Source organism: Gossypium arboreum, chromosome 8 (genome assembly GCF_025698485.1).
Source record: "Gossypium arboreum isolate Shixiya-1 chromosome 8, ASM2569848v2, whole genome shotgun sequence".
NCBI lineage: Eukaryota > Viridiplantae > Streptophyta > Magnoliopsida > Malvales > Malvaceae > Gossypium > Gossypium arboreum.
This window is the reverse complement of record NC_069077.1, coordinates 73,792,137-73,808,035: the sequence shown is the minus strand read 5'-3', so window position 1 is coordinate 73,808,035 and position 15,899 is coordinate 73,792,137. Positions and strand designations below refer to the sequence as shown.

Sequence of the window (15,899 nt, the reverse complement as noted above, 5' to 3'; positions counted from 1 at the left end):
GGTCGCACATTACCCACACTTGCCACCAAGTAGCTTGAGCTTTAGACCCGAATATGCTCTACCACGATCTCTGTGTGAATCCCCAATTGAAACTGTCATTCGAGGGTTTGTCTCTTTGGACCTCTTTGGTTGAGATTGAAATGGCTTGCTTATCTGTCTTTTTCGACATCTCGGGCCTCAATAGCACTTTTCTTCTTTCTTTGTTCAATTCTTGACTTTAAGAGCTCGATCAACCAATACTACAAATTCTTTCAACTCCAAAATTCCTACAAGCACTTTAATGTCCTCATTCAGCCCATCTTCAAATCTTCTACACATAATGGCCTCGGTGGACACACATTCACAGGCATACTTGTTGAGTCTTACAAATTCGCGTTCATACTCGCTCTGGACATTTTCCCCGCTTCAATTCAAGGAACTCCTTCCGTTTTTATCAATAAATCGTGACTTATGTATTTCTTTCTAAATTCTTCTGGAAGAAATCCCAAGTAACTTTTTCTTTTGGCACCACTGCAACCAAAGTCTTCCACCGGTGGTAAGTCGAATCTCTCAAAAGTGATCTGACACTTTAAGCATTCCTCGGGTGTACATGAGAGCTCATCAAATACACGGGTAGAATTTTCAAGCCGAATTCCGCTTTCTCGGGATCATCATCGACCTTTGCTCTAAACTCTTGGCCCTTGTTTTGAATCTTGTCAACCGGAGGCTTGTTCATTCTTACCAAATCTATACCTTGAGCAGCTGAGGAATCGTCGAGGTATAGGAGGGGTGGAGGAGGTTGAGCATTTGGATTTGCTCGAATAAATTCAATATACCAATTGTTCATCATTTGGAGAAAGGCATCCCGAGCCTCATCTCCTTGTCTCAATGTCTCGGTCTACTTTCCACAGTAGCGGTCCCTTGTGCAAAGGGAGCGGCGCATTACTAAAGCATCATCACCGCAGTTCCTTTGGGATCCATTACTATATTAAAACAAAACAAAGTTTAGAATAATCAGGAGTCACCACACTATCACAATATTTTTATGGCATGTATAGCTAGACTTTTATACACACTTTATTAGTCCGAGAACCGACTAAACCATAGCTTTGATACCACTAAATGTAACACCCCTTACCCGTTACAAATCGCGAGCAGGATACAAGGTATTACCAGAACATAACACATACCATTAAACATAACCGAAATATAAATATGTCATCCAATTTGATAGTGCATCGTATAATATATGTCTTGAACAATATTAGCCAACTTTAATGGCTTGTACAAATTAGCTGGTCGAGTATTGTAACTAATATTTTAAACCTAGACAAATATGACACGTAACAAAATAATTAAGCCTACTATACATGCCATAATTCAAAACGTTTAGTTCAAATACCCTAAAGTATGATAGTGCGGGTAGATCTTCACGATCCTTAACTCCGAGCAAGCGAAGAACACTATAAGACAAAAGAGAGAAACAAAGTAAGCTTATAGCTTAGTAAGTAAGTATGTAAATACTAATTAAAAAAATCTAACATGTTTACACAACAATTCAAGTATATCTACTTTAACTTCACTATTCATTCCACTTTGATTAAGCTGTCTCTGCTGCGTCATATTCACTAAATAAATCATAAATCGAGTTACAAAACTCGAAATTCAAATCCGTAAAATTTCCTGAATCTAGACTCATAAATCTTTTTGCTAATTTTTTCTATAATTTTGGTTCAGCTGATTAGTACAGTTTATTAGTTAAAGTTTCCCTGTTACACAGCTCGACTGATCTGACCTCTGTTCACTACAAATTGAATTTCTCTCAGTACACAATTCAAACAACCCTGAAGTCTATTTCATTTAAAACTAGTCTCAATAAGGAATTTAGGCATGTAAACTATATTTCTTAATTTTCTTTGTACAATTTTTAATGATTTTTCAAAGTTGGAACAGGGATCACGTATTCATCCTGAGCAAGTCACATACAATTGTAAATATCTCAAAATATAGAATTCCTTTGCTTGCTCTGTTTCTTTTATAAGAAAGTAGACTCATTAAACTTTAATTTCACATCTCATTCAACCTCTAATTATATTCCTCCTATTTTTGGTGATTTTTCAAAATCACGTCACTGCTACCATCTAAAAACAGTTTTAATGCTAATTTCACTCTTTCACACATTCTTTATGCTAACCTCATTTTATCTTATATATGTATATACCACAAATCATTTTCACCACATTTCATTCACCATAAGTGTAGGTCCAAACCACAATATCACCACAAAACCATCCCGTTGAACAATTCGGATCAATCCTCGATATTTAATGGTTTGACAGACCCCACCATCATACTTCGTTTAGTTCGGCTCTCTTGTACACATGGTGAACACTTAGTACCACTCATGCGACCCAACCGACTTGTCTCGTAGCTCTCTTGTCTACATGGTGTCCTTCACTTGGAATCACGCATACGACCTAGCTACATTTATCTTTCACGTAGCTCTCTTGTCTACATGGTGTCCTTCACTTGGAATCACGCATGCGACCTAGCTACATTTATCTTTCACGTAGCTCTCTTGTCTACATGGGATACATCTCGTATCACACATGTGACCTAGCTACTACTGAGGTGTCTCGTAGCTTTCTTGTACACATGATGTGCACTCAGCATCATACATGTGACCTAGCTACGCTCCTCTATTTCATTCGATCTCTCCAAATGTTCAACCGGATCTCTCTCTATATTTATTTCCATTCTTCCAATAGTCGATTTATATTTTAACATCAGCTAGTATATTTATATAATAGGCTGAAATATAAGAATGTACATGAAATTATTGTAATATTTACATACAAACTTACCTTGGTGCAAAATGTGGAAATTTTGCAATTTAGTCCAAAACTTTTTCCTTCCCCGTTCGAGATCAATTCGCGTCTTTCTTGATTATGGAGCTTGAAAATTGAAGAAACCCTAGCTATGGAGAGAGGAGAATTCAGTAGCAACTAAGGAGGATGATGATCAATTTTGTGTTATTTTTCCCATTTTATTTCATTTAATATCCAAATGACCAAAATGCCCTCCTTACTAAACTTTCAAAAATTCCTTCCATGTCCTAATTTTGTCCATGAACTTAAAATTGGTCAAATTGCTATTTAAGACCTCCTAATTAATATTCCAAAACAATTTCATACTAAAACTTACGGGATGCAAATTTTGCAACTTATTCGATTTAGTCCCTACTTTCAATTTAAGCACTTTAGGCATAGAATTTCATCACGAAATTTTCACACAATCATGCAATCATATCATAAACCCCAAAATAATTATAAAACAATTATTTCTATCTCGGATTTGTGGTCACAAAACCACTATTCCGATTAGGCCCTAATTCGGGTTGTCACATATAACACCTTTTATATTAATAGTGTTCGTAGTTCTTATTAGAAAACGAGACTCCAATTACTTGTAATTTGCCATTTCATTTCTACAGATTTGGATTTTTATTTTATGAAACTCATAATTTATAGTTTCATAAATTTTCTATTTTCTTTTTTGTTTATCTCTCTTTACTTCTTTTTTTTTTTCTTTTTAAGTGTTGGAAGCTAAAGAAGGAACAATTTCCGTTGCCTCTGCTTCTCCTGGTCATCAACAAGGTAATTGCCTCTACTTCTCCTGCTCTCCTATTGTTTTAGTTTAGTATTGGAGATTTACTTCCTTCAATACACATATCTTATAGTTTATTTTTTTAGCTGTAATAGTTTATAGATCAGATGATGTTTATGATTTGGTATATTGCTTGGATATGCTGTGCTAATTTTCTTAAGATATTATCTTTGATTTTGATACACGTAGAAAAATATACTTATGTCACATTTGATTTTCTTAATTGCTTTACTGGCTGAAACGAATCTGTTCGTATACACAATAGATGAGTACTTCAGCGGTTGAAGTTAGTGGTGAAAAAGTGAAAGCAATGTGGGATAAGAGATTGACAGAAATATTTTCTGATATTTGTATTAAAGAGATATTGAAAGGTAGTAGGCCTGGTACTCATTTCACAAAAGATGGATGGTTGAAAATAATGACCAACTTTGAGAAAGAAGCGGGCAAGGTTTTTTCACAAAAACAACTTAAAAATAGGTGGGATGCTCTAAAAAAAGAATGGAAAGCTTGGAAGAAACTTAAAGGCGAAGATACTGTTCTAGGGTGGAATCCTATAAAAAGAACCATTGATGCACCGGATGATTGGTGGGAGAGTAGGCTAAAGGTACATTAATAGTTCCGAATATTTTTTTTTATCTTATTTATGAGATTATTGATAATTACTGTTATTAAACTATCATTTTATATATAGGTTGTGCCTGAAGCACAAAAATTTAGAACATCGGGCATTGATCCTGAATTCGAAGGGAAGTTGGACCAAATGTTCATGGGGATAGTTGCAACCGGTGATAAAGCATGGGCACCTTCTTCTGGTACACTCTGTAGTGATTTTTTTGAGGATGTTAACAACGAAATACCTAAAGAGAATGAAGAAGAAAATGTGAGAAATGATGTTCACATTTTAAATGATGTTCACATTTCAAATGATGTTCAAATTTATGGAAATGGTCAAAAAAGAAAAAACCCTGAGATATCAAGTTCACAATTTAAAACTGGAAGAAAAAAATCCTCAAAGCAAATTGGAGGGGCTGCAAGATTGTCCAGTCAAATAGAAAAATTATGCAATGCAGCTGACAATATGAGTCAAGCCACATCTAGTTTGACTCCTGTTATGAATCCATATGGTATTCCACAAGTAGTCAAAGTGCTTGACAGCATGTCGGAAGAAGTTCCAGAAGCTAGTCCGTTATACTTTTTCGCACTTATATTATTGCTCAATAAGGACAAGAGAATTATGTTTTTATCAATTAATCCCAAGATTAGAGCTTTGTGGCTTAAGACAGAAATGGAGAATAGTTGAAAATTTTCTGATCTTCTAGGGTTAGGAGATATCTATTATTTGACTAAACAAAAATGCTAAACTAGTTTTATCAATAGTTATTTATGTTTGGTTTTTGGATATTGAACTTATGTTCTACTTATTTATGTGTAATCTAGTTTTATCAATAGTTGTTTATGTTTGGTTTTTGAATATTGAATTTATGTTCTACTTATTTATGTGTAATCTGCTTTTATTAATAGTTGTTTATGTTTGGTCTTTGAGATATTGAATTTATGTTCTACTTATTTATACTAAATTAGTTTTATCAATAGTTGTTAATATATGATTTTGGATATAAAATTTATTCAAAGTTGATGAGTATGGTTGAGAATTACCACGGTGATGAAAGTGACGATGATAAGGAAAAGAAAGAGATATTACAACGCATGGAATGTTTTAACCGATTATTTGTTGTTGCATCTTCATTTGTACAATTATATTACGAGAAGTATATATTGAAGCAACCATGCATGGATTCAAAACAGATAGGTGAGACATGGATCTGAGAGGTCCTTGACGGTCACGAATCACGTTGTATGATTAATTTTAGGATGTCTAAAATGGTATTCACAAGTTTGTTGAGAGTTTTGGAGACAAGATACAACTTGCAAACTTCAAGAAACATATCTTCTACTGAAATGTTGGGAATTTTTTTATACATCTTGGGCACCGGTGCAAAAGTTTCCCAATGTCGAGAAAGATTTCAAAGGTCTGGATCAACAATAAGTCGACACTTTGCAATTGTGCTTGAGAAAGTTTCAAGAATGGCCACTGATCTAATTACACCCAAAGATCCTTTTTTTAGCTCAATACCCGAACAAATACGTAATGATTCTAGATATATGCTGCATTTTAAGGTTAAAATTTAATTTTATTTAATTTTTTTAATATTTTTGGTCGACTAAAAATATGCACGAGACTAATATGATTATTTGTTCAGGATTGCATAGGTGCAATTGATGGTACTCATATTGCTGCTATTCTTCCACCAAATGAACAAGTTCCCTATATTGGAAGAAAAGGTATTCCGACTCAAAATGTTATGGCAGTATGTGATTTTAATATGTGTTTCACCTTTGTCATGGCTGGATGGGAAGGATCGGCACATGACACTAGAATATTTCTTGATGAAATTCGAGATCCAAAATACAAATTTCTGCACCCACCAAATGGTTAGATATTTTATTTATATGTGATTTTTTTAAAATAATAAAGTATAAGTTCTTTAATTGATAATTTTTATAAAAAAAATCTGGAATTAATTGTTTGTTATATTATGACATGTAGGAAAATATTATCTTGTTGATTCTGGATATCCTCAAATGAAAGGTTATCTTGGACCATATAGAGGTCAACGATATCATTTACCTGACTTTCGTAGAGGTAGATCGATATCTGGTAAAGAAGAGATATTCAATCATTCACATTCATCATTACGTAGTGTGATTGAACGAACTTTTGGTGTTCTGAAAAAAAAAAATGGGCCATTTTAAGGGATATATGCCAAGTTATAGTTTTGAAAAGCAAACGATGATCGTTGTTGCTACAATGACGATACACAATTTTATCCGAAAACATGTCGGTTGAAATGATGCGATTTTATGAAATCGAAGATATTAGCGGGCATATGAGAATATTATTCATTCGGAAAATGCATGGTCGAGAAAGTGATGATGATGGCGACGACGATGATGATGGTGATGACGGTGAATCAAACAATTCAAGTGATTTTGAAATGGAATTAACAAGAGATGCTATAGCTTCTAGTTTAATGAATTCACTTTTAATTGATGTTATTGTAAAATTTTTAGTATTTATATTTGGTATATAAATATTATCCCTTTTGAAACTTTAATCCAAATATATGTAATATTTTAATTTGTTAGGTTTATGTTTTCTATGTTATGTTAATATCTAATATGAATTATATATTCATAGTATATTTTAAAATAAAATAATACAAATGTGTTAAAACATTAATTAAAAATAATAAAATAATTTTAAAATAATAAAATTACATCAATATCTAATTACAAATATTTAATTATTATATTTTAATATTTTAATATAGTTTATATATTCTAATTAAATTTAATAAATAATTAATATTAATTACTTAGAAATATTTAAAATTAATATTATATATTAATTTTTTAACAATAAGTTATAATAAATTATTTTATATTATTGCTAAAATATCATAATATTAACTAATTTAAACATTATTTAAATACATATTTGCTACTTTATAATATCATGTCTAAAATGGACATTTTATTTTCCAAAAGCACTTTTTAACAGCAATACCAAACACCTAAAATTTTCAAAAGCACTTCTCAAAAGCACTTTTCCACAGCACTTTTTAAAAGCACTTTTTAAAAGCATTGCCAAACACACCCTTAGTCCTTTTGACTAAATTGAGTGCCTAAACGTCGAAATTTTCAAACGAAATTTTCACGAAATCATTCCATGAAACCATAGACCATAAAAATATAATAAAAAAAATTTTCTCATTGGATTTGTGGTCCCGAAACTACTGTTCTAACTAGGCCCAAATTCGGGCTGTTACAGTTAATCTGTAAGCTACTAGACCGATTCTTTTTATAATCTCATACGGCCCAATGAACCTCGGACTCAATTTCCCTTCTCTACCAAATTGGAGCAGTTTTTTCCTCAGTGAAACCCTCAAAAATAACTTGATCACCGACTGCAAACTCTATTTTTTTCTTTTCAAGTCTACGTATGATTTCTGTCGATCTGGCGTTGCTTTCAAACAATCCCGAATTACCCTGACCTTGTCTTTAGCTTCACGAATCTAATCAGTACCAGTTAACTTAGATTTGCTCAAATTTGACCAGTAAAGTGGTGCCCTAAATTTTCTCCTGTATATAGCCTCAAAAGGTGCATTTTAATGCTAGATTGATAATTGTTATTATAAGCAAATTATGTAAATGGTAAATACCTTTCCCAACTACCTTCAAACTCGAGTATGCAGCATCGTAACATATCTTCCAAAATCTGTATTACCCGTTCTGATTACCCATCTGTCTGTGGATGGTACGCTATACTAAAATTAAGTTTAGTGCCAAGGGCCTCGTAAAGTTTACCCCAAAATCTCAAGGTGAATCTTGGGTCTATATCAGAAATAATGGGCAACGGCACTCTGTGCAATCTGACTATCTCTATCACATATAACTCTGCTAACTTTTCAAGCTAATGGTCAGTTCTGACTAGAATGAAATGAGCTAACTTTTTCAATCTATCAATAATGACCTAGATTGAGTCCTTCTTCCTCGGTGTCACAGGTTGTCTTGATACAAAATCCATCATAACTCACTCCATTTCCACTCAGGAATTGTGATAGGTTGTAGTAATTTTGATGTTCAGCTTTTACCTGCTGGCAAACTAGACATTTAGTTACATACTCAGAAATCTCGAATTTCATACCTAGCCACCAATACATCCGCTTCAGGTCATTAAACATCTCAGTACTACCCGGATGAATGGAGTATGTACTACTGTGAGCCTCTAATAAAATATCTTGTTTTAGCTCTAAATTATTTGGAACACACAACCTGTTATGGAAATACATCATACCATCGACATCTACAGTAAATCCTGTAGTCGGATCACTCTATATCTTCTCTCGTTTAGCTAGCAACTTCGAGTCGTCATCCTATAATTCATGAATCCACTAAAAAATAATGGTCTAGCCCTCAATTTAGCTAAAATAGATTCATCACCCTCCAATGTCAAATATGCATTCAATGCTTTCAAGGAAAATAATGAGTTCCGACTTAAATGCATCTGCAACAACATTAGCTTTCCCAAGATGATAGTCAATCACAAGATCATAATCTTTTAGTAGCTCTAGCCACCTCGCTTTCTCAAATTCAACTCATTTTGAATCATTAGGTATTTTAGAATTTTATGATCTATAAATATGTGACATTTTTTACCATACAGGTAGTGACACCAAATCTTCAAAGCAAAAACAATAGCAATACTAACTCTACGTCGTAAGTCAGGTAGTTCCTCTCATGTGGCTTTAACTAACAAGAAGTATAAGCTATTACTTTCCCGACTTATATTAATACACAACCCAATCCGTTGAGTGATGGATCACTGTATACAACAAATTCTTTCCCAGGTTTAGGCTATGTCAATATTGGAGCTTCTATCAACATTCTTTTTAACTTATCAAAACTTCGATGGCACCCATCTGACCAAAAAAAATGAACATTCTTCTGTAGCAACTTAGTCATCGGTGAAGCTATTATAAAGAAGTTTTTAACAAAGTGACGATAATAACCTACTACCCTTAGAAAACTTTGTACCTCTAAAACATTTTTCAAATCTTTCCAGTTAACAATGGTAGATATATTGCTTAGATCAACACGTATCCCATCTGCAGAAATCACGTGTCCAAGAAATCTAACCTCTCGAAGCTAGAACTCATATTTTTTGAATTTTGTATACAACTGTTTCTCACGCAGAATCTGTAATACAGTTCTCAAATGCTGAGCATGCTCAGATTCTATTTTAGAGTAGATCAGTATATCCTCAACAAATACAACCACAAATCTATCCAACTGAGGCTGAAGAACCCAGTTCATCAAATCTATGAAAGCATCAGGAGCATTAGTTAATCTAAAAGGCATTACAAAAAATTCATAGTGGCTATATCGGGTTTGAAAAGTAGTCTTCGACACATTATAGTCTTTTACTTGCACCTAGTAATATCCTGATCTGAGATCTATCTTAGAAAACATGGTTTCACCAACTGATCAAGCAACTCATCAATACAAGGCAAAGGATATTTATTCTTTATCTTCACTTTATTCAGCTCCTTGTAATCGATGCATAATCTTAATGAACCGTCTTTCCTTAAACAAATAACACTGGTGCATCCCATGGAGATACACTCAGTCGAATAAAGCCTCTGTCTAACAATTCTCACAATTGTGCTTTAATTTCTTTCAACTCAGTCGGTGTCACCCTATACGATGGAATAGATATTGGTGCAGTCCTGGATATCAAATCGATAACAAATTCAACTTCACTTTCTGGTGGCAATCCCAGTAACTCTTCAGGAAATACATTTGTAAATTCATTAACAATAAGTACTTAATCTAGCTTTGGCCCATAATCCCGATTATCCAGCATATAAGCCAAAAATGCCTCACAACCCTTACAAATCATTTTCTGCATAGAAATAGCTAAAACAACTCTTGTAACACTATTTGCTCTGTCAGACTCAACTGCAATCAATTCGCCTGCCAGACATCTCAAATCAACCCGTTTCAATTTGTAGTTTACCATAGCATCATGTAACGTCAACTAGTCTATTCTCAAAATTATATCAAATTCATGAAAAGGTAACAAAATTAAATCAATGGGAAATTCATAGCCCTGAATTCTTAGTAGACACTTACAATATATTAAATTAACTATTACACTTTGACCTAGTGGATTTGTAGCTTGAACATCAAATTTGGTTGACTCAATGATAAATTTTTATCCGTAGCCAAAGAAGTGAAAATATACGAATGTGTCGACCTAGGTTCAATCAAAGCATATACAGTAACATCAAAAATATATATACTAATAATGACTTCAGGCGCAGCAACCTCATCTCTGCATCGAATAGCATAAGTCCGTGTAGGTGTTCTGATTTTAGATCTGGCTGCTGTATCTTTATTACCACTACGGTTCCCCATATATTGCTACTCTGACTAGGACATTTTCTCTTCTATGGCATGGTCACAGGTTTTTCATTCCAGACATTAGTCTCTCCTACCATTTTCGGAAAATTGCGTACAAAATGATCAGTTGACCTGCACCTAAAATAAGCACCCACTTTGGCCTTGCACTTACCAGTATATAGTTTACCACAGTGTTCGCACACCAGTCTCTAAGTATTGTAGACACTGGCCACACTATTGGGAGGTTTATTTTGAAACTTAGAATCATGCTATCTCAATTTATTTCTGTTTAGAAACTCAAATGATGAAGTGCTATGGTTATCATCTTCCTTTGCTTTCTTCGGTGATGGTGCAAAAAATGACCTAGGAAAGGTTCTTTTACTGAATTCTCGAGCCTTCTTTTCTCTTTGCCTCTTATAATTATAAATTTCTTCCATTTTTTGAGCCCAATCAGATAAAACTACAAAATGTCGTATCTCAGTCCCACCGATCATCATCTTGATTTCATCGTTTAACCCATCTTCAAAATGGATACACATTTATTCCTCATTCGGCACAAGTTCTCGAGCATACATACTAAGATGCACAAATTCCCTCTCATACTTAGCTACTGATTTGTTTTCCTATTTTAATTCTAGGAATTCTTTCTTTTTCTAGCCCAGGTATCTTTTGCTAACATATTTCTTCATAAATTTTGTTTTGAAGAATTCCCAATTGATGTTATCTCTCAATACTACCGCTGTTAACATTGACCACCTACTATAAGCTTCATCTTTCAGTAATGATACAGCACGCTTGAGATAATCATCAGGAGAACAGGTCATTTCATTGAAAAACTCATTGAACATTCTCCAACCAATACTCAGCTTTAGCCGGATCATCTTTAGCTCTGCCCTGAAAATCCTCAACACCATATTTTCTAACCTTGTTAACCGAAGCCTGTCAACTCATTTCAACCATCAAAGGAGGTGGACGTATCACAGGAAGTATAACAGGGGGTGGAGTTGTTGAGCCACGGGATTATTTCTCATAAACTTAGTCAACCACTGACCTATTAAATCGAAGAACATACTATTAACCTCATTTTTAGACATTTATAGAATCAGTATACTATGACTTGCACCAGAATTAGTAGTTGGAATATTATTGTTAACATCATTAGTTTCATCATGATCAGAGTCAAATGAAATCTTTAAAATCTACAAGAAAATAGGGGTTAGATCAGATCAATCAATATCACACTATCACAAGTTTATATGGAATGTAATTTTTGGACTTCAATCACACTACGTTCAGTCCAAGAATAGACTAAACTATGACTCTGATACCATTAAATGTAACACCCATAACTCATACCCGTTACCAAATTAGGGTTACGGCATATTATCATACAATTCAAAAGAAGCAATAACTAGTAGCAACAAGTCTATCAAATTAATTAACAGAATTCATAAATAATTAAGATTAAAATAATCATAAATTTATCGGTCTTAAATCGAGCCTAGGAGGCCTTAAAGTAGTTTAAGAACAATCAGGGACCAATTTGAATCAAATCAGAAGATTTGAGACAAAATATAATAGCCCTTACCTATATTCGACACCGAAACAGGGTACAAGGCATTACCGGACTTAAACACAAGCAAACATACGCTTCCAAGCCATAAATTTGGCATCAAATTAAAACTTTTTAACAACCAATCATATCGTCCCCAAATTTAGCCTACGGGCCCCAAAACATGCATTTGGAGTGGTTCGGGACTAAACCGAGAACTTTAGAAAACTTTCCAACACTTAGAAAAGTTTTCACCAAAACAGGGGTCACACGCCTGTAGGGCTTTGTGTAACACCCCTCACCCGTATCCGGCGCCGGGATAGGGTTCGAGGCATTACTAAAACTTTTCATTTAAAACATGTTGACTCGACTCACCAGGTTTAGCTCTGAACTGGAACTTACAAGCATTCACATCTCGTCCTTTAAATGGGCCTCCGAGGCCTTAATTATACATAGAGATGATTTGGGTTAGGACCTGGAACGTTCCATAACTTTAGAAAAATTTCCTTATTTAGAAGTGTCACACGCCCGTGCATGAGGGGACGTCCATGCCTTTAACCCGTGGGCAACACTGACTTTTAGACACGGCCAAGGCACACGCCCGTGGGCTCACCCCGTGTCTAAAACTTGAGCATTCTGTTAAATTAACACGGCCCAGACACACGCCCCTGTGTCCTACCCGTGTATTAATTTGACTTAAGGTTTTAGTTACAGGGGACACATACCACACGCCCATGGGGATAGGCCGTGTGTCACACACGGCATAGACACGCGCCCGTGTGTCTAACCATGTGGACTTTAATAGGCTATTTACCAAGCCTTTAATCACCCCTTTCTACTTCTTTTTCTTAAAAGATACCAAATTCAAAGTAAAACATGATTATACATTTGTAAATGATCTTGATGAAATTAATTGTATGGAAACCTCATATCATTGGTTTCATTCAAAAAGTTTATTTCCCATCTAGTATTTATGGGTTCTTATGTTATTGTAACACATTCAAAACTTGGCTCGTTTTTGAACTCATTGCCACTTGAAGCAACCCATCATAATGGAGCATAAACATGCATATAAAGGCAGGTCATAGCCTACTTTCAAATATGCCAATTTTCATGGCCTTGTACAAAAAGATGAATGCATCTTTACATGCCTTCATTTGGCAATTCAAATGACTCATATGATAAAATACTCAAAGCCCTATACATGCCATTAACAAAATAGAAGTGTCTTTATACAAAAGCTTGACTAGTTGATAGTGTGTTGACTCTCCAATCGTCTTCCAATCTTTATGAGTCCTCGAGCTCTGTAAAACAGGGAAAGAGAGGGGGTAAGCATTTTCATGCTTAGTAAGCTCAAATAACTGAAAAGTAAACTTACCGAGTGATTAGCATTCATCCATACTTAATTCATGAAGTCATCCATTATGAAATGATTTCCTATCACATGCACTCAATCAATGACTTAGTCACATAATCATGTATCATATAATATAACTAGATGAGCTCATCATTCAACATTTCATTCATATATGTATATCCCATGTTAATCTCATTGAGTTTCTAGGAAATCTCGATGAAATACCCATTATCTGTCAATTCATAGGAATAATCATTCCATATATGCACTCCCGCGAACCTCACATCATATAGCAGGATTACCAGTCCAGGCTAAATCCCACATATCATAAACTCGTAAGGTGATGTCGAGATTACCAGTCCAGGCTAAATCTCTATTAGCGACAACACCCTTAATGAGCTCGGATCTGAATTACCAGTCCAGGCTAAATTCAGACCCTAATCAGATTACCCGTCCGGGCTAAATCTGTAATGCATATATATTCTTCGGGAGACTCGATCATTCAAGGAACACCCATCTGGGCTAGATCCTTTTCATAATTGAGATCAACGGATTACCTGTCTAGGCTAAATCCTTACTGCAACACATGCAGGATCTCGTTACACATATCAATCAGGGTTTATCCATCGAATCCCCTTTATCAACCTCAACCGAGATGATTATCAACAACTCATTACCAAAGATGCATTTCATGCATCTTCATACTATCAATAAATGCAAATTTCATGCATTCATAAATCATACAATTATGCATATTAGGGGTTTACTTTAAGTTATTCGAACTTACCTGGTATTCTTTTCGGGATTGTGTTTCGGTTATTCTGAAACCTTGCGTTTACCACGATCGACCTCCGAAACTTGTTCCTCAGGGTCTATAACAGCAAAATTAACTCATTAATACCCCACATAATACATTTCAAGTTTAATATCCACCCCCGGTCCAATTGATCGTTTTGCCCCTAACCTTTGACATTTTTACGATTTAGTCTCTAAGCTCGTATAATGAAACACATGCAATTTCTATCTTACCCAAGCCTAACTGAACATTTTTCTCTCTTATGGCAACCCACATTTTTCATTATCTTCCTCATTTTTACCACACATTTACATCTTTTGCAAAATAGTCCCTATAAGGGTTTCTCATGAAAACCAACTTGGAAAAGATGTTTAACACACATTAATCTTTCATATTCCTCCATAATCCATCAAAATACCAATAACTCATGCATGAGTAAAATTTTGAACATAAACTCTAGTATGAAATATGGGTAGAAATAGGAAGAGCAAGCTACCGAGATTTCAAAAATACAAAGAACGTGAAAAAAGGGGCTTGGGAGCACTTACTATTTAGCTTGGAAAGCTTAAAAACCCTAGCTATGGTGACCCTTGAAATTCGGCTGGATAAAGGAGAAAATGAGCTGATTTTGGTTCATTTTTCCCATTTTATTTCATTAAAAAGCCTAATCACCAAAATGGCCTTATGCCCTTTCCTTAAAATTTCATCCATGCAATCCCATTTTTGTCCAAAAATTTAGAATTTGGGCAAATTACTATCCAAGACTTACTAATTCATAATCTAAAGCAATTTCATACAAATTGCTTCTAGAATCCAAGTTTTGCAATTTATTCAATTTAGTCCCTAATTTCCAATTGGACACCTTATGCTTAGAATTTCTTCATGAAACTTTAACACATGCATATACTCATATTCTAGGCCTCATAATAATCATAAAATAAATATTTTGGTGTCAAATTTGTGGTCCCAAAATCACTATTCTAGCTAGGCCCTATTTCGAGATGTTACATTTCTCCCCCCTTAGGGACTTTCGTCCTCGAAAGTCTTACCAGAAAACAAATTCAGATATTGACTTCTCATAGTTTCTCCTGGCTCCCATGTAGCCTCTCCTACACCATGTCAATTCCATAGAACTTTTACAAGAGCCACATCTTTATTTCTCAACTGTTTAACTTCACGAGCCAATATCATAACCGGTTCCTCTCCATAGGTCATGTCCGGTCGAATTTCGATCTCAGTCAGTGAAATTACATGAGAGGGGTCTGATCGATATCTTCTTAACATGGATACATGGAACACATCGTGAATCTTTTCCAATTTGGGTGGCAACGCCAAACGATAGGCTAACGGTCCAACCCTTTCAGTGATCTCGTATGGTCCGATAAGTCGTGGGCTTAGTTTACCTTCTCGACCAAATCTCAATACTTTTTTCCATGGAGATACTTTCAAAAATACTCTATCCCCAACTTGAAACTCAATTTCCTTTCTTTTTAGATCAGCACAAGACTTTTGCCTATCTGCTG

The 15,899-nt window shown here is 34.7% G+C and overlaps 1 protein-coding gene across 1 annotated transcript; it reads left to right on the top strand.

The window, feature by feature from the left end:
- Positions 1-3,910: 3,910 nt before the first annotated feature.
- On the top strand, positions 3,911-4,945 carry LOC108465233 (L10-interacting MYB domain-containing protein-like). Its single transcript, XM_017765554.1, has 2 exons — positions 3,911-4,249; positions 4,337-4,945. The coding sequence occupies exons 1-2, from the start codon at positions 3,911-3,913 to the stop codon at positions 4,943-4,945; spliced, it is 948 nt and encodes a 315-aa protein (XP_017621043.1).
- The last annotated feature ends 10,954 nt before the right edge of the window (positions 4,946-15,899 follow it).

Bases quoted from the DNA above. Each gene is read 5' to 3' on its own strand.
- LOC108465233 (XM_017765554.1), top strand. From the start codon at position 3,911: ATGAGTACTTCAGCGGTTGAAGTTAGTGGTGAAAAAGTGAAAGCAATG. The intron at 4,250-4,336 runs GTACATTAATAG...TTTTATATATAG, and splicing joins GGTGGGAGAGTAGGCTAAAG to GTTGTGCCTGAAGCACAAAA.